At 48.2% G+C, this 23,054-nt stretch overlaps 1 protein-coding gene across 1 annotated transcript in view; it reads right to left on the reverse strand.

Moving 5' to 3' along the window:
- LOC144818904 (UPF0462 protein C4orf33 homolog) overlaps positions 1-23,054 on the reverse strand; it is a 125,398-nt gene that overhangs the window by 99,416 nt on the left and 2,928 nt on the right. The window contains exon 2 of the mRNA XM_078676766.1: positions 4,649-4,706. Coding sequence (XP_078532892.1) covers positions 4,649-4,706 — 58 coding nt within the window. The remainder of the gene's footprint in view (positions 1-4,648; positions 4,707-23,054) is intronic.

Below are 23,054 nucleotides of genomic sequence, written 5' to 3' on the forward strand. Positions count from 1 at the left end.
AAAACACGTGGCAACAGCAACCACAGACAGGGAACTCAGCCCCACAGGGACCAGGGCCACAGACCCAGCAGGGAGGGGTAACTGTCTGGGGAGGTAATGCCTTCTCACAAACACAGAGTCCAAATGTGCATACAGTAAGATACCCCCCGAGCAAATATCACCCAAAAATTACCTTCACTAAAACCGAAAGAAGGACAAATGAAACAATATTGGGAATACAAGTTTTTACTTGCATTGGGGGATTCAAGGCTGATGTATGTGTCCGGTCAACTGGGCATCCTCACCAAAATTCGCCATTTAGAGCACCTGCGGGAGATCAAGCCTTACTCTGCTGCTAATCCCCAGGACAGGGTTGGCTGACCACACCCCAGGGGGAGGGCCATCTGACGAGAGGGCAGGGAAGCTCCCAGGCCCAGTACTTAGAACCAGGCACACACAGAACCCCACGTCCAAAGTCAAATGGGATGGGTTCCAATGACCAGATCAAAAGGTCCCAATTCTTGGGCATCTGGCCTGGGACCCATGTTTCCCTCATTGCATCAAGTTCTAACAGTGCCCCCAAAAACTAGAAGCCTCTGGCCAAATGAGGGCCCCCTTCCAGTACTACAATAAAGCTGTCCTCAAGCGTCGGGAACCAGCTTTCCCGAACGCCTGGGATGGTGAAGATCCAATAACCTCCACAGCACACGCACATGAACCAATAAACTGCAAAACACCCGCATGGCATCAAGTCAGTCAGAGTTTCGCCAGGGTGGCCAAACATCCCAGAACTGCGAGGTAGTCAGGGTCCTGTCATAATCTCTAGGCAATGTTTGGGGAGGACCTTTGGACTTGGTCCCGGGCTCCCCGCGTTCTTATGATCTTGGCGGTGTTTCCTTTTTCTTTCCTTCTGGTTTTTTACATCTCCAAAGTCTGGTCACCATGCCATACCTCTCCAAAATAGCAACATGAGCATATTTTCTCTGGTAGAAGTCCCTAGCCAAAGGCCAGGGAACCACAGATCCATATGCATTGAAAAGACATGGTCAGAGATAGAGGGGGTGCCTGGGACAGGAGAGTCCACAAAGTCCATCAAAGCTCCAGGCGAGAGAGAAAACGCTGAATGCACTTACCTTTGTATAAGGCCTAACCATTAATGGCGCTCACCAAGCCTTACATACACCATCCAGAATAAGCAGTAAGCTCCAACCTTGAATGCCACATGATGACATGAATAGGGGATTAAAGGGGCCATGGAACAACTTTCTGACAGCCTATCCCTCATGGTCAGTGAGATAAGCAGCAGTGGCGTAACAAAACTTGAGGGGGCCTCCTTGCAGGTTGCGTGGAGGGGCTCCCTCCAGACTCAATCTGGAGCTCTCTACCAGAAGTGTGGTGCAGAGGGGGCCCCCTGGAAGTTGGGGGCCCCCGTACCGCGGGGGCTGCGGGGGCCTGTGTTACGCCCCTGATAAGCAGATCACACATGATCTAGCGAAGTGCCCAAAACCCAACAAAAGGATCCAAGGTTAGCCCAAAACGAATTCTCTAGAGAAAGGGTAGAGTTGAGATCACTTACACCACAGGGGAGGGGCACATTGCACTTCACATGCTGAGAATGGAGAAGAATATATACACACATGATCTCGGAGCATGTTGCAGCCACCAACAACACTCAGCAGTGACACACCACCTCTGTGCACAGTCCCGCACACATGTAGGTTGAAAGCAGCTTGCACCGATAGTGCTCCCATGCACACAACAGAAGAGACAGGGTCTCGGGAAATTTGGCGGCTTCCATAAAACCCTAGATAAAAACTGATCAGATGCATCCCTATGATCACAAGGCAACTCCATAAACTCTTCACCCAGTTAGGTTGTAAAACAGAGAAATTAACCAATCAATAAGCCATCTTTAGGTTTAGTTTTAACTACCAAGAAGATACAGCGACTGGAGCCACTTTCCAGTGCCCTGCTAAAAATTGCATAAAATGGAGTGTGGAGAACACACTTCCAAAGAGAAATACAGGAACCCTGAAGAAAATCATTGAAGGCACATGCAGTGTTTTCTGAAGTAACCAAATGAACCAGGCTCTTATCTAACAGGTCTACAATCGAACCTTCAAGTGCACCACCTTTCAGCTACCACGTCAACACCTCAACGCGGGTCTAAAGTGTGTGAATCCAAATTACAAACTGCAATGCAAATTGTTTTGAGTGAACTGTAAAGTATGAAACCCCAAATCACCAGAGGACCGCAGACACCTCCCCGGGGTCTGTATCCAATCAATCAATCAATCAGGGTTTTATAAAGTGCGCTACTCACCCCTGAGGGTCTCAAGGAGCTGGGGAGAGGGGGGTGCAGCTCCGGTTCAGTCGAAGAGCAAGGTCTTGAGGTTCTTCCTGAAGGTGTGTAGGGTAGGGGAGTGTCTGATGTTGACAGGGAGCTCGTTCCAGGCCTTATCTGCAACTTAGGAGAAGACTCTACCACCTGCTCTGTTTCTGCGGATGTGTAGGGTTTCTGCCACGACAAGGGCGGCGGAGCGGAGGTTCCTTTTGGGTACGTGGAAGGAGACTCTCTCATTGAGGTATTTGGGTCTGATGTTGTGGGCGGATTTGTAGGCTTGGGTGAGTAGTTTGAAGGTTACTCTCTTCTCGATGGGGTGCCAATGGAGGTCTTGTATGTTTTGAGTCATGTGTTTGTGCCATGGGGTTCCAAGGACGAGTCTAGCCACAGTGTTCTGGATGGTTTGGAGCATGTGCAGGAGAGATCTGTTGATTCTGGTGTAGGGTGTGTTGCCGTAGTCCAGTCTGCTTGTTATGAGTGCGTGGGTGACAGTTTTTCAGCATTCGGGGGGATCCATTTGAAAATCCTGTTGAGGCAGTTGAAGCTGGTGGAGGCGGCGGAGTTGTTCTGGCGGGTCATGGTGAGGGAGGAGTCGAGGATGATGCTGAGATTCTGTGCGTGGTCTGAAGGGGTGGGTGGACTCCTGAGGGCGGAGGACCACCAGATGTTGTCCCAAGCGGTGGTGGAGGGTACGAGGACGACTGTCTTTCCCGAGTTTAGCTTCAAACAGCTGCTGTTCATCCAGGCTGCGACGTCCTTCATCCCTTCCTGGAAGCAAAGTCTGGTGTCTTTGGGGTTCTTCGTGAAAGACAGGATGAGCTGGGTGTCGTCAGCTTAAGATACAATGCTGAGCCCATGCTGTCTGACGATGGGGGTGAGGGGGGCCATGCAGATGTTGAAGAGCATAGGGCTCAGTGAGGATCCTTGGGGTACTCTGCAGTTGGTTTCTGTGGGTTCAGAGAGGAAGGTGGGAGTCTGACCCTCTGGGTTCTGCCGGAGAGAAAGGATCCGATCCAGTTGAGGGCGGGCCCCGTATCCCAGCAGTCTGGCTAAGAGAGTGCGATGTGAGACGTGTCGAAGGCTGCGGAGTTCTAGTAGCATGCGGATGCCGTCGGTGGCGGCGAGGAGGGCAGTCTTGGTGCTGTGCGTGTGGATCCAAGACCTGAAATGTTCAATAATAAGTTATGTATTATTACACTTGTATGTACCCTCTGTCTATGTTGGGTGCTACCACACCTATTCGCTGTTAACGAACTGTTTGGTCAAATGGAGTCCATTCAAAAACTATCGCAGTGCTTGTGTAGGGTTCTCTCCCATGTCACTTACAATTACAAAAACCCAAACACTAGCATTCTGCATCCACACTATCTGTACTACAGAAGGGGCTGCACAAGCGTGTGCAGTCAGCAGGCCCGGACTGGCCATAGCGGGCACCGGGCAATCCCCCGGTGGGCCGCTAGGGTGGGGGCCGGTTTTGAGCCCCTGGGGGCCGATTTTGTTACAGGGCCGTTTTTGCAGCATCGGCCCTGCAACAAAATCGGCCGAAAACCGGCCCTAGCAAAGCGCTCGGCGGCACCCCTAACCCCCCAAAGTGGGGTGGGGGGCCGGCCGAGCACTTTGCCAGGGCCGGTTTTGGTTCCCAGTCCGGCCCTGGCAGCCAGTCTGTAATACTACCAGGCGACGATGAGGGAACATTAATTATTTATTTAATTTTCCCTCATGGTCGTCTGCCGAAATCCACCCCCACCCGGCCCCACTCCTCTTACCTGCACGGGCCGTGGCTGAATACTACATACTGTCAGGGGTACAGAAAATGGGCACAGATGCTTGCTGCTTCCCGGGGCGCTGTATCTAATACAGCCCCAGGTGTGCAGCGCCGTAGGCTTCGCTAGTTCCCCCGATATATATCATATGTGCCTCCACTCCACATCATTCACTGCTCTGATGCACGGAGTTATGCATTCATGTTGAACTTTGTGCATTGATGGCATCATGGTTATTGGTGAGTGTTTATTGGTGCTTGGTTGCTTGTTGGATTTAGATAAAAATGGGTTGTCTTAAATGTGTTATACTTTGTCTATGTTCTGTTGTGTATGCGTATGTTTCATGACCAGTGTGGTTCCAGTTTACAAAAGCCATACTTTTTGGTTCTTTTACTTGTGTGTTTTTTTGTCTTTTCTAGCACAAAAAGCACAACTACTGGATCAATGACTGCAATTATTGAGACACAGCAAAACATGCTTCCACGAAAACATGCACAGAAATATGGTAACCAAACTATGATGACTGTGACAGTTTTGTGATATTTCTTTTATGATCGCGTACCTCTGCGGCTCCAATTGCTCGTCTGTCAATACTGGTATCAGAGACGTCATATTTACAACTTTACATGGGCATTGGGATAAAAGAAATAGAAACATCTCCATTAATTTCAAAAAAAGATTTGTCCGTACAGAAAATCCACATTTCAAAGTACAGCAAAACAGAATCGGGAAAATGCGAAATAACATACTTCAAGCAGTTGGGGTGTGAGCATGAAATAGAAACAATTCTATGCTTTTCAAGATCTCCTGGCGCCATCTACTGGCAAATAGTAGAAATAAGCAAGGTCTATCATATGTTACTGTTTCATCGTATACATCTCCAGCAATTCTACTGTCATTGCAAGCAGGTGAGCCGGGAGTACCATATTTCATTCTTGAAGGGGATGAAAGAGAGGAATCCATTTCTCACAAGCGCCTTCACGCGTGAAAGAAGTCAGTCCTGACAAATTAAGGATAAAAGCTCATTTTCGCCCATGCAATCTGTTCCAAAGAACTGCAGGATAGCGAAAATGTCAACATCAGGGACCAGGGCCTGTTTGAACATGTATACATGTATTGTGTACCATTAGGTTATCCTTCTCTTGCATTCCTGCTACTTAACCGTCCAGCAGCACTGTCAGAACTAACATTTATATTTCAGCCCTCCCGAAAGCCCGACCAGCTAGTGTATAATCTGGTTTTAAATAGAATATTGCGAAAAGCAAAGAAAGGCTATTTTGGAAATAATAATTTCACGAAAGGAAATACAACAGCCACGTAGTGGGAGAGTTGCCGGTCTGGTATGAGTTCTGCCCAGAAGGAGAGGGAGCATCCATACACTTCTACCCTGCAACTAACCTGAAACATTAGACAGGATCCCTAGCACACATCTAACACACTGCAGATACGACGCACGTACAGGTGTGTATCAACACGTTCACAGCAGCACTCAACTCCCAGACCCCCCCCCCCCTAAAAAAGCGATTTTTATTTATTTATACAGGGTTTGTAATGTCCATGGCTGCCTCAGCGACGAGGCATCCCAGCACAACCAGAAACCGGCAGAGAGAAACAAACAGCCTGATTCATGTACGTGCCGTTTTGCGTGGCCCTAATAGCGAATCATAGCGACTCGCTATTGAGGACACGCAAAATGGCATTCATGTAGGAATTGCTAAATAAATAGCGATTCCTACATGTTCTCTATTTGCGAGTAGCAATTTGCTACTCGCAAAAAAAGAAATAACTCCCCATTCATTCCTATGGGCCAAAAGGCCCATAGGAATGAATGGGGAGTATCCCTTATTTGCGAGTAGCAATTTGCTATTCGCAAATCAGATAGCGATTTTAAGGGTGCCAGGGGTGTCCAAAGGACACCCTGTAGCACCCCTAAAATGCACATTTGAACAGGTGTTGCGCACACACATGTCCAAAGGACATGTGTGTGTGTAACATGCAAAAGAAAAAAATGCACTAAAGTGCTTTTTACACAATTAACGCAATTTACCACCAAGTCAGACCTGGTGGTAAATTGAGACCAAATATAGCGATTTCGCTATTTCTATTTGGATGTTGAATTGCATTTAAGGAATCTCTATTAGAGATTCCTTAAATCCAATTCCTCGCAAATATGCGAATTCTTGAATAGCGATTTTTGCATTTGGGATGATGAATACCAAATGCAAAAATCGCACTCGCAAAGGGCCAGATTCTCAGAATCTGGCCCTTTGCGAGTGCAATTTAGCTACATGAATCAGGCTGTATGAGACTTACAGGTACAGCACATTAAAGAGTATTAAAGAGTGGGGAACAACCATGTTTTTAGCGATTTCCAAAATGTCAGAAGATTGGGGATGGCTCGAATGCTAACTCGGAGGGAATTCCAAAGTTTGGCCGCCATGAAGCCAAACGAGCGACCCCCAGCAATTGCTTTCCTTACTCGAGGGACACAAACCAAACCGTGGTGTGCGGAGCGCAAAACACGCCTGGGCAAGTAGGGCTTCAGCAGGCCTGATAGCCCAATGGGGGCTTGATGTCTCAAGATTTTGCGCGCAGTACTTGAAACTGAATACGGGCTTCGATTGGCAGTCAATGCAGTTTCAAAAGCACTTGTGCAACTGATTGAGATCTTGGGAGTGCCACTAGCATGCGTGCTTCCGCGTTTTGGACCCTCTGCAGGCGTTTGATACTTGTCTTATTAGCACCTAGATATAAAACATTGCCGTAGTCAAGCCTCGCAAGAATGGAGGCTTGCATGTTGACGTACTCTAGGCGGAAAGAGACCAAGCAAAGGCCTCAGTCCTCTCAGGAGCCCAAAACAAACAGCAGCAACAGCTCTTGTCTGCTTCTCAAATGTTAATCCGGAGTCGAACCAAACGCCCAGGTTCTTTACCGACTCCTTCGGTAACGGGGCAGGTTTCAGATGTTCGGGCCACCACTGCTCAGACCAGAGCTCCTGGTCCTTCCCATAGAGAAGAATCTCAAACTTGCTGGCATTTAGTTGGAGGCAATTAGCCTTCATCCAGTCCGAGATAATAGCCAGATCTTCTTTGAAGGTCTCCAGATTGGCGTGACTTTTTTTGGAAAAAGCAATCACCAGCTGAGTGTCGTCTGCATGCGACACCAGGGACAGCCCCCTGCCTCTGGCCACCTCTGCTAAGGGTCCCACATACAGATTGAATAAGAGTGGGCTCAGGATAGAGCCTTGAGGTACCCCTCTACACAGGGCATGAACCTGCAAATGGAAAGGTGGCACAGATACTTGGAACGATCGCCCGGCCAGGAAGGATGGATTCCAATCCAGAGCCTCATCTCTGACTCCAATTGTCCAGAGACATTGGAGAAGGATCGCATGGGACACCGTGTCGAAAGCGGCGCTTAGATCCAACAGGACCAAGGCCGCGGAGTCGCCTTCATCCAACCGACTTCGAATAGTCTCCGTAACAGCGAGAAGGGCGGATTCAGTGCTGTGGCGGAGGCGAAACCCATGCTGGGAAGGGTCAAAGATGTTGTGCTTGTCTATATATCCTAGACAGGATGGAATTTACATGTGCCTCCACCACCTTCGCCATAAAAGGAAGTTGGGATATGGGGCGAAAGTTACCAGGATCGTCCAGATCAAGTGAAGGCTTCTTTAATAGTGGAATGATTTTTGTATGCTTCCACGCCCTAGGAACAGATGCTGATTTCAGTGACAGATTAGCCAGTTCAAGGGCGACTGGGGCAATATATGATTGAAGCTGGTGAAAATAAGTCGCCGCCATTGGATCCGCTGGCGAGCCCGACTTGATTTTTGCACTTAAAATCTCAAACTTCTGGGGCGACAACAATAGAAAAAATGTCAGGCCCTTATTCAGCCTAGTATCTAACCCTGCCAGCACAACGTCCTCACTAGGGGGATTCCCTATAGAGAGGCCCTGATAGATCAACTCCACTTTCTTCACAAAGTGGAGTGCTAAAACCTCACAGTGATGATTTGAAGCCACGGGGGAGATGTTAGGCATACCTGCGCTCTTCATGTTTTTAAGCAACAAGAAGATGGTCTTGGTTGGGTTAGAGCTGGTCAGGATTTTATTGGCCACAAACTCTGCCCGCGTTTTGCGGATGAGCTTGTGGTAATCTTTAACTGCCTCTCGATATACTACTTTAGCAGAAGGCTCATAGGAGCGACGCCAGGCACGTTCCAACTGCTTGCACCCCTTCTTTGCCTGCGTTAGTAGATTTGTGAAAAAAGGATTAGATGGCCCATGTCTCTTACCTCCCCGTTTAGCAGGAATGCAACTATCCAGGCCAGCTACCAGCCAGTCTTGAAAGCACTCTTGTGCCTCTTCGATATCAGCAGGAAGCTGAGGTCTATGATCTGCCAACCGAGTGGTAAGCGACTCCTGGTCAAGCTTATGCCAGGGCCGTTTGGCCACGACTACACCGGATGAACCACTTCCGCTCTGCCCTGCCACCGCAGAGAGAATGGAATAACTGAGTGGTCAGTCTAAGTCAGTGGAACCGGGGGAAGAGTTTTTAAGCATTCTAGGTTTGAAAAGATGGGATCAAGTAGGTGCCCGGCCACATGTGTGCCCTCCAAGACCAGTTGCGGCAACTGAAAAGCTTCTAAGTCCGCCAAGAAGTTAGAAATCTCAGCCTTTCCTTCCAGCTCGAGATGGAGATTAAGATCTCCCAAGATAGTAAAGTTGGCTACTTTACTAGCAATTGGTCCGATTTTGTTCACCAGGTCCTCACGGAAATTCCCGGAAGGCCCTGGGGGTCTTCTGTAAATTAAGAGGCCAGACATAGTCAGATTGCAATTAAGCTCTATTCTAAATAGCGCACTCTCACAGCCTGCTATTTTTTCCAATAAATATAGAAGGGTGTGATCAAGGTCACAACAGCTTTCTTAATAATGAGCAACACACACACATTTGCACACTTCCCGGGCTGCACTTGAAGTGCAAAGTTGGGCAAATACAAATATACAAGTTATGCAACAATCTGTTTCATTAGGTAAGAGATAACATCCAACATAACACAGAACACAACTAGACAGAACACTAAGAACACATGCTCAACACAGATCAGATATTCCATATACCTGAGCCCCACTGAGCCTACAACAATACCAACCACAGTATAACAAGGCTTAAAACTTCCACCAGAAGACAATAGTTAGAAACATGTACACACATCTAACTCAGGTCAGAGGTACTATATATTTGTACCTGACAATGCTCGCAACATCACTCAGGCTTTCGCATTACATCATAAACATACAAGAGGAGACATAACACAGTAAACAACACTCAGCTAACAACACACAGTAAGACGGATTTAAAGAGATAATGCGGATAAAGGCTGAACACCATAATCTAAATGACCTCAAGCGCGTACCTCAAGCACATACCAGCCTTCAGCTACCAAATATTAAAATTGGCAAGATCGGCAACGACACACCTCAAAAAGCTTTCACTCGCTTAAATACAGACATATACATGAAATATTAATTGGGCCAATACTACTGGTGATCCTACTCAAACAGAAAGTGGGCTCCTGTCTGTGAAGGAATCTTAAAGACCAGGGTCTGAAGGTATCCAACCCTCAAAACACTGCGAGGCCACACTCATGACTATAAAGTACTGTAGAAATATCTTTTAACATTTCATATTTAGAAAATGTGCCCTCTGAAACAATGCTTCTGCTCATCTAATCCTTCCAGAGATTGTCAGTCCAACAAAGCAACCAAGCCATTTAAGCCTAATCAGACAGAATAAAGTGCAGGTAAAGTGCTTCATTTGAGCAGATGGCTTCTGGTGCTTGGCACCAGCACTTAACTGTCAACAACAACACATATGACATTCTGCAACAAGGTGGCGGCGTCGGGCTAATTTAGAGATGACCACAACAACAGTTAATTATTAAGCCATTCTTATAGCTTCAGGGGACTGAAATAGCCCGAACTGTCACACTTGTAGGAGTGTGATGACTAGTAGTTGTGTTGTTACTACCATGTGTTAAATGTTCCAACAGGGAAGTGCTATCATTTGCCCTCGCAACATGGACTGGCAATTTGTGTGGCATAGTCCGGTACTAAATGAACAACTGTGCAATGTTTTTTTTTTGTGTTTTTTTTTTCTCTGAGTTTTATATAGCGCGAACTAGAACCGAACCGAATCAGTTATCAGAGCGCTTTACATAGCACCAGTTACGTTACATGGGGACTGTAATAATGTAATAATCTTCATGGAGTCAGGGTGTAGTTCCAAGTTGTTATTTATTGTAGCTGAAGTTACAGATGGTACAGGTGAACCAAGATGGTAGTTAAATGGTTGAATAAGTAATTAAGTTAGCCCCACCAGGAGCTGTCCTCCTGGATGCTCAGCCTTCCATCACCAAGTGAAGGCTCATCTCTAGTAAGTATTCTATGACATCTATAACATTCTAAATACAGGCAAGCATGAGAAGATAGATGACAGATAGGGAGATTAGAATACACTATACAACAGGGACACACTGTTTTAGTGCAGTTATTTGACCCCTTTGTTAAACAAGGCTTTAATCGGTCCTGTACCGGTACAATACACAACAGGGGCAGCAGCTTGCTTTCATTGCTGATTGCATTTAAATTGCCTATTTAAAATGATGGGTCTTTCGACAGTAGATTTCCATAGGGGTGTAAAAAACAGACATCTGCGGTGCAGGAGGCACAAGCTCTTTAGGGGCCCCCAAATCTTCAGAGGGCTCTCATTTATCCAAAGGCCAATGAACGTCTGAGAGACTAAGGGGCCCCCTTCACATTCTGCAGGGGGCCCCATCATTTTGCGTTGTGCCGTTGCCCTTTCATGCTACATCATACGTGTACCCTAATAGTTGCTAGGGTACACATATGATGTAACTTGAGTTCTATGAGTACCATGTTCATAGATTTTGACTTAATGGATACCTTCCTAAGGAAATTAGTCTAGGACCATTGTTTTCTATACCGAGCATTACCTAGGTCCATGGACTAGTATTGGTCACCCCATTATTTTGTAAGGGTTGCCCTTTCATGCATCACTGAGCTCTTAATAAGCAATTTTAATGCAAAAAGCATTAAATAAAAGTAGGTTCTGGCTCAAACCGACCTCTTCTCGATGTGTGTACTGAAGACAGTCCATTTACCCACTAGTCTACATTGTGTTGAAGAAGTCTGAACATGCCCCACAGTGCAGATGCAGCATTGTGGTTCTCACATGCCCTTCCTGGCAAGACGGGCCTCTCCTGAAGCACACGTTTATGAAAAAGTCCTCCCAATTGGTAACAATCTCTTGGCTTAGCCACACATGCTAGATATCCTTAAACGATATTCTAACAATAAACTCTAACTCATCCCCAACCACTAAATATTACACTCTCTTTAAAGTTCTACAGGCCCTTCCTACCCAAACAATACTAAGGGGCCTATTACGATCTCAGTCGGAAAGCCTCCGACCTTAGGATGGAGACTTTCCGACCGAGATTGTCGGTTTCAATTCCGACCACCTAATTACAATTAGGCGGTTGGAAGTGAAACTGGCCGGTAATTCCGGCTGGATTCCAACGGGCTCAAGGAGGAAAAAAAATGCCATGGTAGCAGAGGTTCTGCCAGAAATGCGACTAGTCTGCCCCCTTCTCTCCACCCTCTTATTGGAAAGCATTGCCATTTATAGAGATGGAGAGGCCCAAAGGAAGTTGTGATAGGTGACAGGATGTCAGTTGTTTCTCTTTTTTGGAAATGAGGCCTGCTAAGGAAGGTGGGATACTGAGGCAGGCAGGAATGGTGCAAGCAAGGAGCGTCAGTATCCCATGCAAGATATGATTTTGTCTGCTCAAGGGTTCGTTCTCTAAACATTGAATAAAGCCATTTATTGGGCCATTTCTAGTAATTTAGTGGCAACACTAGATGGCATCACTAAGCTGCTGTTTTCATTCGGTTCATAAAGCACAATCTCACATTGCAAGATATCACATATTCCATTTTTTAAACGCCATTGGTAAAGCAACTAGGTCTCGTGATTGGGACGGGGACCCATTGTTTTTTACCGATGCCTTTTGGCGATGCTGTACAGCATGGCCAAAAGTACTAGAAAAAGGCGGAAAGATGTGACTGCAGCAGGCGTATCATTTTTACAGGTGCGTGAGTTCGATATTTTGCATCGCTCCTACCAAATGACCTGGGTGCCATTTTTTTAATTTATAGACTAATTCAAGATGGATTGGTATATATACATATTTTTTAAATCAGTGTGAATTTGCTTCTTGTAAAGCAGAGGGGCCGGCAGAAATTTGCTACCTGGTCCTCTACAAAAAAAACTATGTAAAAAATGTGGACATGGGGATTAGTGGAGGAGCTGCTGTGGGGAGCAACAGATGGAGCAGGAGTGGTCGAAAATCAGCACTCAAGGGAAAACAACACAAGGAAGGAGGCAAATGAGCGAGGACGCAACATGAAGAGCAGTGGGAAGGAGGTTTGTAGTGTGAGAAACTCACAAAAGAGCTCACAACACAGGGGAGGCAGAAGCATAGAGCGTGGGACTGAGCATTTGGTGGGGGAGAACCACATGAGGGAAGGAGATAGAAAACACTTCCACTTTCAGGAAGTACTTAAGCAGAAAGAAAAAAGTAGTTCCCTAAAAGTGAACAGTGGAAGGATAGAAGCAAGACAATCAGAGAGATGGTAAAGATGCTATGCTCCAGGGGAGGGACACACATAAGATGGAAAAGGAAAGTCATCGAATAAGAAGCAAACAAATGAGAGTGGCAATAAATCCCACGAATGGTAAGCAATAGGTGGAACTGGAAGCCCCTGTGCGTTCTAGGGGCCTCATTACAATGTCGGTCAGAAAGGCTCTGAATGGCAGTTGAAATCTCCTAAACCGTGTCGAAACCTATGCTTCCGACCGACTCGGAATAATTTCCGACTTAGCGATTACAATGGCAAGGTAACCGCTCAGTGGATTCAAATTGATTCCAAGAGGCATTCGGAGGCTCCGAGTCGGTTGGAGCTGAATCGTACAGCTCTACGGACCGCATTTCCGACTGACGTATTCCGATGTCGGATTGGGATAGCCTTTCCGAATCAGTCTGCACGACACAGAATGGCTGTCAAAAACTGACTTTAGGGGCCCGAAGCAGGCCCCCTTCACCCTGAGGCCTCCGGTTGGGACCCGTGGGGGTACCCACGGGACCCCCCCTTTAAAACCATGCACAGTGTGGCAGGCACCATGGGGTGCCTGCGATAGGGTGCAAGGTTTTCTGCAACCACCCCTTTTATCAATGGAAGCCTGTGTTGTTGTTCGGAACACTGACTCCCATTGAAGTCAATGGGAAACTTTCTGAATGGTGTTAGGAAGCATTGTAACCGTCCGGTCGGACTTGCGGTTTACGAGTTGGTCGGAACCGATTCCGACAAGGAGTCGGTCGGATTTCTTTCCAACCAACATCATAATAAGGCCCTTGGTAAGCCCGCAAAAGGTCTTTTGCAACTAAACAAGTTGTGCTGTCTGGTAGGCTCATCCTAAAAATTATTACCGGAAGCAGGCATGTTTGAGGGTGGTGCAGCAAGGGTACACAACACCTACTATCTTTTTTATTTAAATATTTGAGAAATGTGGCTGAAAAAGGTGGAAGAATCTGAGAAAGAACGTGTTGTGCATAGCTCCCAATAATCCTATCACTCTACTCATATGATCTATATGATCAGTGTTTAAAATGGTGGTCTCTAGTTAGCAGAGGCAGGTACCTTTGTCCAAATAGGGACCCTTGCCTTTAGTCGGGGTAAGGGGGACACACTTCTAAAATAACCCCTGCTCAACCGCTTGGTAGCCTGGCACGAGCAGACAGGCTTATCTCAGAGGCAGTGTGTAAAGCATTTCTGAACACATACAGTAATACAGTGAAAACACTACGAATGGACACCACATCAGTTTAGAAAAATAAGTAATCTTTATCTAAACCAAAACAAGAATAAATGACAAAAATCCACAATACAGTAATAAAAATATGACTTTCTGATGGTGGAAATAGTTTGTTTCAAAGTAAATTGCAGATGCAACACTTTTTCACAAAGTACCTGGGATGTGTCATGAAAACAAACAAAACGGTCCACAGGGAAGGTGATTTGTGAGTTTCTTACACTCAGGGAAGGTAATGCGTCGGTTCTTTTCCCCAAGGGACCTGATGCTTCTCTTCCTTACAGCAGCGCAGGCGAGGTGATGCGTCGGTTCCTTACTGGAGAGGAGTAATGCGTTGGTTTCTTACTTCGTGGGAAGGGGATGCATCGGCTTCTTACTGCATTCCCCCAACGATGTGACAGACTGGCGCCTCGCTGTGATGCGACAATCCAGGACGATGCGGGGATACTTGCAGCCGCACAGCAGGGCTTGCGTCGGAATCGGTGCGGTGATCTCAGACCTCGGAGATCGTTGCGGAGATGTCATCAACTACTCCCTAAACTCCACCACATTCCCAGATAGCTGGAAACACGCCGAACTCAGCGCCCTTCTGAAGAAACCCACAGCTGACCCCAACGAACTCAAAAACTACCGCCCCATCTCGCTCCTCCCATTCCCTGCCAAAGTCATTGAGAAAGCCATTAACAATCAGCTCGCCACCTTCCTCGAAACTAACAAATCACTCGACTCCTCACAGTCTGGCTTCCGAGCCAAGCACAGCACCGAGACCGCCCTCATCGCAGCAACAGACGACATTCGAACACTACTGGACAACGGAGACACAGTCGCCCTTATCCTCCTTGACCTCTCCGCGGCCTTCGACACAGTCTGCCATAGCACCCTTATACAACGCCTCAGAAACATCGGAATTCAAGGAAAAGCATTGGACTGGATCATTTCATTCCTCGCTGGAAGAACTCAGAGAGTCCGCCTCCCCCCTTTTAAGTCAGAGGCCACCGAAGTCATCTGCGGCGTCCCGCAAGGATCATCACTCAGCCCCACCCTCTTCAACGTCTACATGAGCCCCCTCGCAACCATCGCACGTCAACACAACCTCAACATCATCTCCTACGCTGATGACACTCAGCTGATCCTTTCACTCACCAAAGACCCAACCATCGCCAAAAACAACCTACACGAAGGGATGAAAGAAGTAGCCGAGTGGATGAAACACAGCCATCTAAAACTGAACTCGGACAAAACGGAAGTCCTCATCCTAGGCTCATCCCCTTCCGCCTGGGACGACTCTTGGTGGCCAACGGCCCTAGGAAAAGCCCCCATACCGACGGACCACGCACGGAACTTAGGCATCATCCTGGACTCCTCACTCTCGATGACCAGACAAGTCAACGCCGTCTCTTCTTCATGCTTCAACATTCTACGCATGCTCAAAAAAACATTTTGCCAGATCCCCACCGAAACAAGAAAAACGGTCACCCACGCACTGGTTACAAGCCGTCTGGACTACGGAAACACCCTTTACGCCGGTTCCACCGCGAAACTACAGAAAAAACTCCAACGCATCCAAAATGCTTCAGCCAGACTCATACTAGACATCCCCCGCACAGACCACATTTCTGCTCACCTGAAAGACCTTCACTGGCTCCCCGTCAACAAGAGAATAACGTTCCGTCTCCTCACCCACGCACACAAATCCCTATACGAACTTGGACCTGATTGTCTCAACACGCACCTTTCCTTTTACACCCCCACCCGCCAACTGCGTTCGTCCAACCTAGCCCTCGCCGCTGTTCCACGCATCCGCAAAACCACCATGGGAGGAAGATCCTTCTCCTACTTAGCGGCCAAGACCTGGAATTCCCTTCCCATCCACCTCCGTCTTACTCAAAACCACCTAGCCTTCAGAAAATAACTTAAAACATGGATATTCGATAAGTAAACCTCCCCCACCCCCCCCTTCCTCAAGCGCCTTGAGACCCTACGGGTATGTAGTGCGCTATATAAATTCTGACTTGACTTGACTTGTTGCACTAGATGCAGCGAGCAGTGATTTCTCGAGCCACAGCAGGCGCTGCGATGGTGTCTTCAGCAAAGCGTCGGAAACAGGTACGGATGCGTCACGCTTCTCGGTGTTGCATTGATTTTCCAGCTCCCAGCGGAAAACAGTCTCTAGAGGTCCAAAACAACAGCAGTCACCTCTTTGCAAGTCAGAACTCCCAGCAAGGTAGTTCAGGGGAGCTGATGGTGAAGTCTTTGTGTCCCTGAGATTACAGAATAGGAGGTAAGCTCAGTTTCAAGCCCTAGAGATCTTCTTCAAGCAGGAGGCACAGCAAACAGCAAAGCAGTAAGTAGCCACTGCAGGCCAACTCCAGACAGCAAACAGCACAGGGGCAGTATTTCCCCTCAGATTCTCCTGCTTTTTTCCTTAGAAAGGTTCCTCTAGATTCCCTGAAAAGAGCTAAAGTTCTGGGGTCTGGGCCCCAATAGTTATATCATAAAATCCTTTGTTCTCCAGTAGCAGAGAAGCCCTGTGCTCAGTCCAAACCAGTTCTGTCCTCTCTGGTGCAGCTTTCTGGCAGGAGGTGGAGACCTCAGTGTCCTTGGCAGACCAAGCCCATTCAGGTGAAAGGAAATCTCCTCCCCCTACTTTAAAAACATCCCAGGTCTATTCAACCCTTCCGTGACTCATCAGGCTCTCTGTTGCCACTGCTCCTTCCCAGCCCCTGTCATCCAAAAGCCAGACATGCAATATGCAAACCTAGCAGAGGCACACTGCAAGGCTTGTCTGGCCTGGAATGAGCTGCCCTTGGCCCTGAGAGCCACTTCTGACCCTTTTCTGTTCAGGAAAGCCCTAAAAGCTTTTCTGTTTTAATTTGGTATCTGAGCTTCTCCTGCCTCTTTTTGCTGTTAGCGCTGGGACACTTCCGAGTAGCTGTGCGCTGAATAAATAAAAATAACATAACATAACATAACATAACACTGGATGGCTAAGAAAGAAAATATCTACTTTCTAAAAGTGGTATTTTTAAACACAGATTGTAAAAATCACCCTCACTAAAAGATGCATTTTAACATTCTGAGTTCAGGCATACTAAACTTTTTCTACCAGGTTCCTTGGGCCAGTAATGTTTATAAGATGTTACAAACAAACTCTCCATTCTGTCATATGGGAACAGGTAGCCTTGCAATAGTGAAAAACGAAATTGGCAGTAATTCCCTATCAGGACATGCCACACACACCAGGGCATGTTCTACCTTTCACATGCACTGCCCCCTGCCCCCCAGGGGTACCTTGAGCCTACCTTAGGGGTGACTGACATGTAAAAAAAGGGAAGGTTAGGGCCTGGTAAGTGGGTGCACTTGCCGGGTCGACATGTAGTACCAGACTGCACACAGCCTCTGCAATGACAGGCCAGAGTTATATTTACAGGCTGCTTCTGTGGGTGGCACAATCAGTGCTGCAAACCCACTAGCAGCATTTTATTTACAGGCTGCGGGCACACACAGTGCATTATACTAGGGACTGACAAGTAAATCAAATCAGCCAATCATGGAAACACCTATCCATAACAATAATTTACAAAAGGAGCACTTGCACTTTGGCATTGAACAGCAGTGGCAAGTTCCCAACACATCTAGACCAGCAAAACGGAGTCCAACTTACAGCAAAAACACAGGAGGTAGAGGCAAAAATACAGGGGAAACCCACGCCAATGATGCCAGGTCTAACAATCAAGATATAGGGGGCTGCTCATGAGGAAGTTAAATGTACAGTTTATTTGTAGAAGAAAGAGGTGTCATTAAAGTGTAGTTTTCCACCTGGAAGTTATAGATTTAAAAATAGGCATAGATCCTCACCAACCTCCTCTGTGAAGTTAATTTAAATGCCTCCTTAAAATGATATGTTGATGTTTGGAGAACTTTCCTGTAAACATTCCCAAATGACACCTCAGCCAACCTACTTTATGTCTGCTCAGGTGAAAAAACAAAGAGGCTAATGGCCAGGCCTGTGTTAAGCTGATGTGATATTGCACCTGGAATTGCCCTGCCTTCTTGGCTTGGTCATTATTGATGCATTATTGCCACCCCTTTTCGAATTTCTACCCCCTTCAATTTAGAATAAGCACAGAAATCAACGTTGGTGCACCACTTGTTTGCAGATTTTTCTCTCATTTTAGGCATTTTTCACTGGATCCATTCTGCCTGCTTTTCACTGGCAGACAATTTCTAGGAAAGATCCAGGACGTGCTGGCCTTTTTGCAAGTCCTAATCCTGATTTGTTTAGTAACTCTCATTTGAGTCCAAATCAGGATTATCACACAACTGGTAACGAAGGCCTAGGTCAGACCTGTGTCCATTTAATCAGCAGCCTCTCTGCTGAGACTATCCACACCTTGCTCAATGATGATGGGTATTGCAGGGATGGAGACCTCCATATGTGGACTATAAAGGGAAAAACGCTGCAAAATAAAATAATAGCTGACAAAGCCAGTACATCTAGCTTTAATGTTGTATCACGAGCAAACACAGGCGTGGAGAAGGGCACATTTGTACATGCTTGTGGTTGCACGCATTAGCATACTGCTACTGCAATCCTCATAAAGAACTGAATGTGACATCATTGAGTGTACTATTTAGCTGTACATTAGTCACTCAGGAATTGCAAAGCAAGGTGGAAGGATACACCCAAACAGCAAGTAGAGGCGCGTGAGAGATCTTAATCCTTTGGGGTGAAGCCCACTCTATGTGCATGTGAAATTATTGGTAACTATAGGTATATCCCTTGGACCCTATTGTAAATGGTTTTGTTTAACCAACTATAGGTATGAGACATCATTGCTGTCAAGCCAGACCTAAAATGTGGTATCTTGTGTAAGGATCACCAAGGGGATCAAGTGCAGTGATCCATGGACACACTGGGCCTTATTCCCAAAGGTAAACTCATACTTTGGCGTAAGTTTACTATTTTTGGCTATTCACAAACTACAGGTGTAGTTTTACGTGTATCTTTGCACCAGTTCTCTGCAGTCGTAAATATACTATACGTAAAACAGCACTCGTAGTTTGTGTATAACAACAAATACATTGTAAACTTGCACCAAAAGTGTAAGTTTACCTTTATGAATAAGGCCCGTGGTCTGCTCTACCCAATGCCCACGTGTCACTCGCACAGTGAAAGCCGTCTTATGCAGTTTCCACATAGCAAATGTTTACTCACTGACAAGGGCAGTCAGTAAACTTCCAATGCTTTGTGAAGACAAGGAAGGCAAGAGAAAGAAAGCCTCTCTGCAAATCGCAAGCTAAGAAGCAACATCTCTTTGTCTTCTCTTCATTCTTGTGATTCACAATGAATCACAATGTTTATATTTTGATTCGCAAACACATTTGCGACTGGCAGTGCCACTTCGAAATGTTGTGCGTGATGCACAGACGGCTTACTTTGCAAATATACAGTTGGAACTGAATGTGGGCTTCTCATCAGAGCACTGCAATTCACTAAAGTCATTACAAATCACAATGTAAACATTGCGATAACTTGGAAACTGCAAGAGAAAGCAGAGCGACAAATTGCACTGCTCCCCTTAGATGTTCACAAGGGAATCCACCAATGCGTTGTGACCGTTTTTTGCAGTCACAATACGTGGAATGTCTAGCACCTACCAAGGGTCCACACTAAACTTTCCCGAGGTGTAAGCTATCAAAAGTTATAAACTTACACTCTGCTTGTGCAGGCAGGAGTTATCAGGAAGAACAGCCAATGCAGGCATCTGCCTGCATTGCCCACAACCCTGCTAAGTATCCCAGGTCCACACCTTACTGGCTGTGCCAATCCAGGTTTTTTCCTTGAATTCTTGAATTTATAGTCTGAAGGCTGTGAGGCTTTCTCATAGTGCCAGTCTCTGAGCCATAAAGGTTCCACCTGCACATCCAATCCGTGGCCTTTCTGCGGAGCGTGCAGTGATGGCCAAATATTTGTCTACTTTCATTATGAGTTTGTGGGAACGCGTGAAAAAGAATCACAGAGCTTTTGACATGTAAAAATTGCTTAGGGAAAAACCTTCTGGGGGAGTGAGGAGAAACCCTGTCTTGCTGGCTCGGCTTGCTCACTGTAATCTAGCTTTGACGTTCTCTATGCAGAGCAGATGGTGCCAGGGATGAAAGTGGGTAGCAGTCTCCTAAGAAACATATAGGGCACTTGCTCTTATATATGTTGTTACAAATTAATCACTGATTCACTCTACTCCTGCTAGTTTGACCTCAGAACTCAAGGTTGGATAGATGTAATTTTAGAGGGTGTCTAAATTAAGAAAAACAATTTTCACTTAAGAATGTTACTACTCTATGCAGCATAGAAAATGATGTTTTATAAATAAACAAATAGCTCACTCTACTGAAAATCAATGTGATGCGGTCGAATGAGGCATTGCTATCAGAACTCCTCCATTACCACAAGAGCGACCTCTGACCCTGCCTGCAGGTAGGTCGCCCCCCCAGCCGCTACACGGTCCTCCTGCCATGCCGTGACGCTGCCACCTTGCTGCTGACCCTGTGCCCTTGTGCCGGTTCCCTCGTTGCTCCCTGTGCCCCATCTTCCACTTTTGCCTGGTTCTCACCCTCTTGTTTTTTCCGCCGTTTTTTTCTTCTCTGTTTTCTGCCGTTTTTTTCCTCTCTTTGCTGCTGCTGACCCTTGTACCCTTGCGCCCCATCCCTCGTTAGCTCCCTGTGCCCCTTCTCCCACTTTTTGCCTGGCTTCACCCCCTTGTTTTTTCTGCCATTTTTCCCTCGCTGTACCCCCCTTCCCCTATTTCTCCCCCTCTCCCTCCCTGCCTTTTCCTGCCGCTGCGTCCCTGTGGCCCCGCCCCTCGCCGTCCCATTCGCCACCCCGCTCCCGCCTCCCAGCTGCTCCGCCCTCCCACAGCCCTTCTTATGGAGGCCGCGCAGCGGTGAAGGGAGCGACCTCTGACCCTGCCTGCAGGTAGGTCGCCGCCCCAGCTGCTACACTGTCCTCCTGCCACGCCGTGACGCTGTCGCCTTGCTGCTGACCCTGTGCCCTTGTGCCCCTTCCCTCGTTGCTCCCTGTGCCCCATCTCCAACTTTTGCCTGGTTCTCACCCTCTTGTTTTTTCCGGCGTTTTTTTCTTCTCTGTTTTCTGCCGTTTTTTTCCTCTCTTTGCTGCTGCTGACCCTTGTGCCCTTGCGCCCCATCCCTCGTTAGCTCCCTGTGCCCCTTCTCCCACTTTTTGCCTTGTTTCACCCCCTTGTTTTTTCTGCCATTTTTCCCTCTCTGTACCCCCTTTCCCCTGTTTCTCCCCCCTCTCCCTCCCTGCCTTTTCCTACCGCTGCGTCCCTGTGGCCCCACCCCTCACCGTCCCATTCGCCACCCCGCTCCCGCCTCCCAGCTGCTCCGCCCTCCCACAGCCCCTCTTATGGAGGCCGCGCAGCGGTGAAGGGAGCGACCTCTGACCGTGCCTGCAGGTAGGTCGCCCCCCCAGCTGCTACACGGTCCTCCTGCCACGCCGTGACGCTGTCGCCTTGCTGCTGACCCTAGGCCCTTGTGCCCCTTCCCTCGTTGCTCCATGTGCCCCATCTCCCACTTTTGCCTGGTTCTCACCCCCTTGTGTTTTCCGCCGTTTTTTTCCTCTCTGTACCCTCTTCCCCCGTTTCTCCCCCCCTCTCCCTCCGTGCCTTTTCCCGCCGTTGCGTCCCTGCGGCCCTGCCCCCTGCCGTCCCATTCGCCACCCTGCTCCCGCCTCCCAGCTGCTCAGCCCTCCCACAGCCCCTCTTATGGAGGCCGCGCAGCGGCCACGCCGCTGGCGCACCGAAGGCACGCCAAAGGCAAGCCCGTCTGTGCCCGTCCACGCCTGGACCGCGCCCAGTGCCAGAATCCCTGGACCCCGCGTCCCCCGGAACACCAGACTGCACTACGACTCCAGCACCCTCCACGCACTCAACACCGGACGAGACCACCCCTGCCACCGGGCCACCCCGAAGCGCACCCAAGGACCCTTTGCCTGCCGGAACTGCAGATTCACCAGCATCCAGCCCACCAAACCACCAGCCAGTGAATCCAACCACCTCCGCTGCATCCTCCTCAACACCCGCTCCGCTCGCAAGCATGCCATCGAACTCTGGGACCTCCTAGACTCCACCGATCCCGACGTCGCCTTCCTGACGGAGACCTGGCTGAACGCGACCTCAGCACCAGACATCGCCATAGCCATCCCACAGGGCTACAAGATCTCCTGCAAAGACCGCACCAACGGTGTTGGAGAGGGAATCGCCATTATCCACAAGGACACCCTCAGAGTCCCGACCAACACCGACGACACCCTCACCACTGTCGAGCACATGCACTTCCAGATCCACACCGACCCCAACACCACCCTCAGAGGAACACTCGTCTACAGACCACCCGGACCGCGACCACAGTTCTGCGAAACCATCGCCGACCTCGTCAGCATCCACGCCCTCGCCTCCACGGACTACATCCTCCTTGGGGACCTCAACTTCCACCTCGAGAACAACAACGACGCCAACTCCACCACCCTGATTGAGTCCGAGGGTTGCGAGGTTGTCGAACAGCTTGTGACGACACTCACCCACGCCGCTGGACACACGCTGGACCCTATCTTCTCCACAAGCCTCAACATCTCCTTCAACCACACCACCGAACCCCACTGGACCGACCACAGATGCGTCCACTTCACCTTCAGGAAGCCCACCAAACACCACCGCACCCAACAGCTACCATGCCGTTGCTGGGACAAGGTCACCAATGACCAACTGACTACCACGCTCTCCCTGAGACCACCCGCCGACCCCAACGACCCAGACACCGCCGCGACCAACCTCAAACAGTGGATCAACGACTGCGCCGACACCTTCGCCCCGCTCAAGACCTCCACAACCAAACACACCAACAAGAAAGCCGCCTGGTTCACCGAAAACCTCCGGATCTCCAAGCGCACCTGTCGGAAGCTGGAGAATAAATGGCTCCACGTCCGAACAC

Source organism: Lissotriton helveticus, chromosome 2_1 (assembly GCF_964261635.1).
Source record: "Lissotriton helveticus chromosome 2_1, aLisHel1.1, whole genome shotgun sequence".
NCBI classification, from domain to species: domain Eukaryota; kingdom Metazoa; phylum Chordata; class Amphibia; order Caudata; family Salamandridae; genus Lissotriton; species Lissotriton helveticus.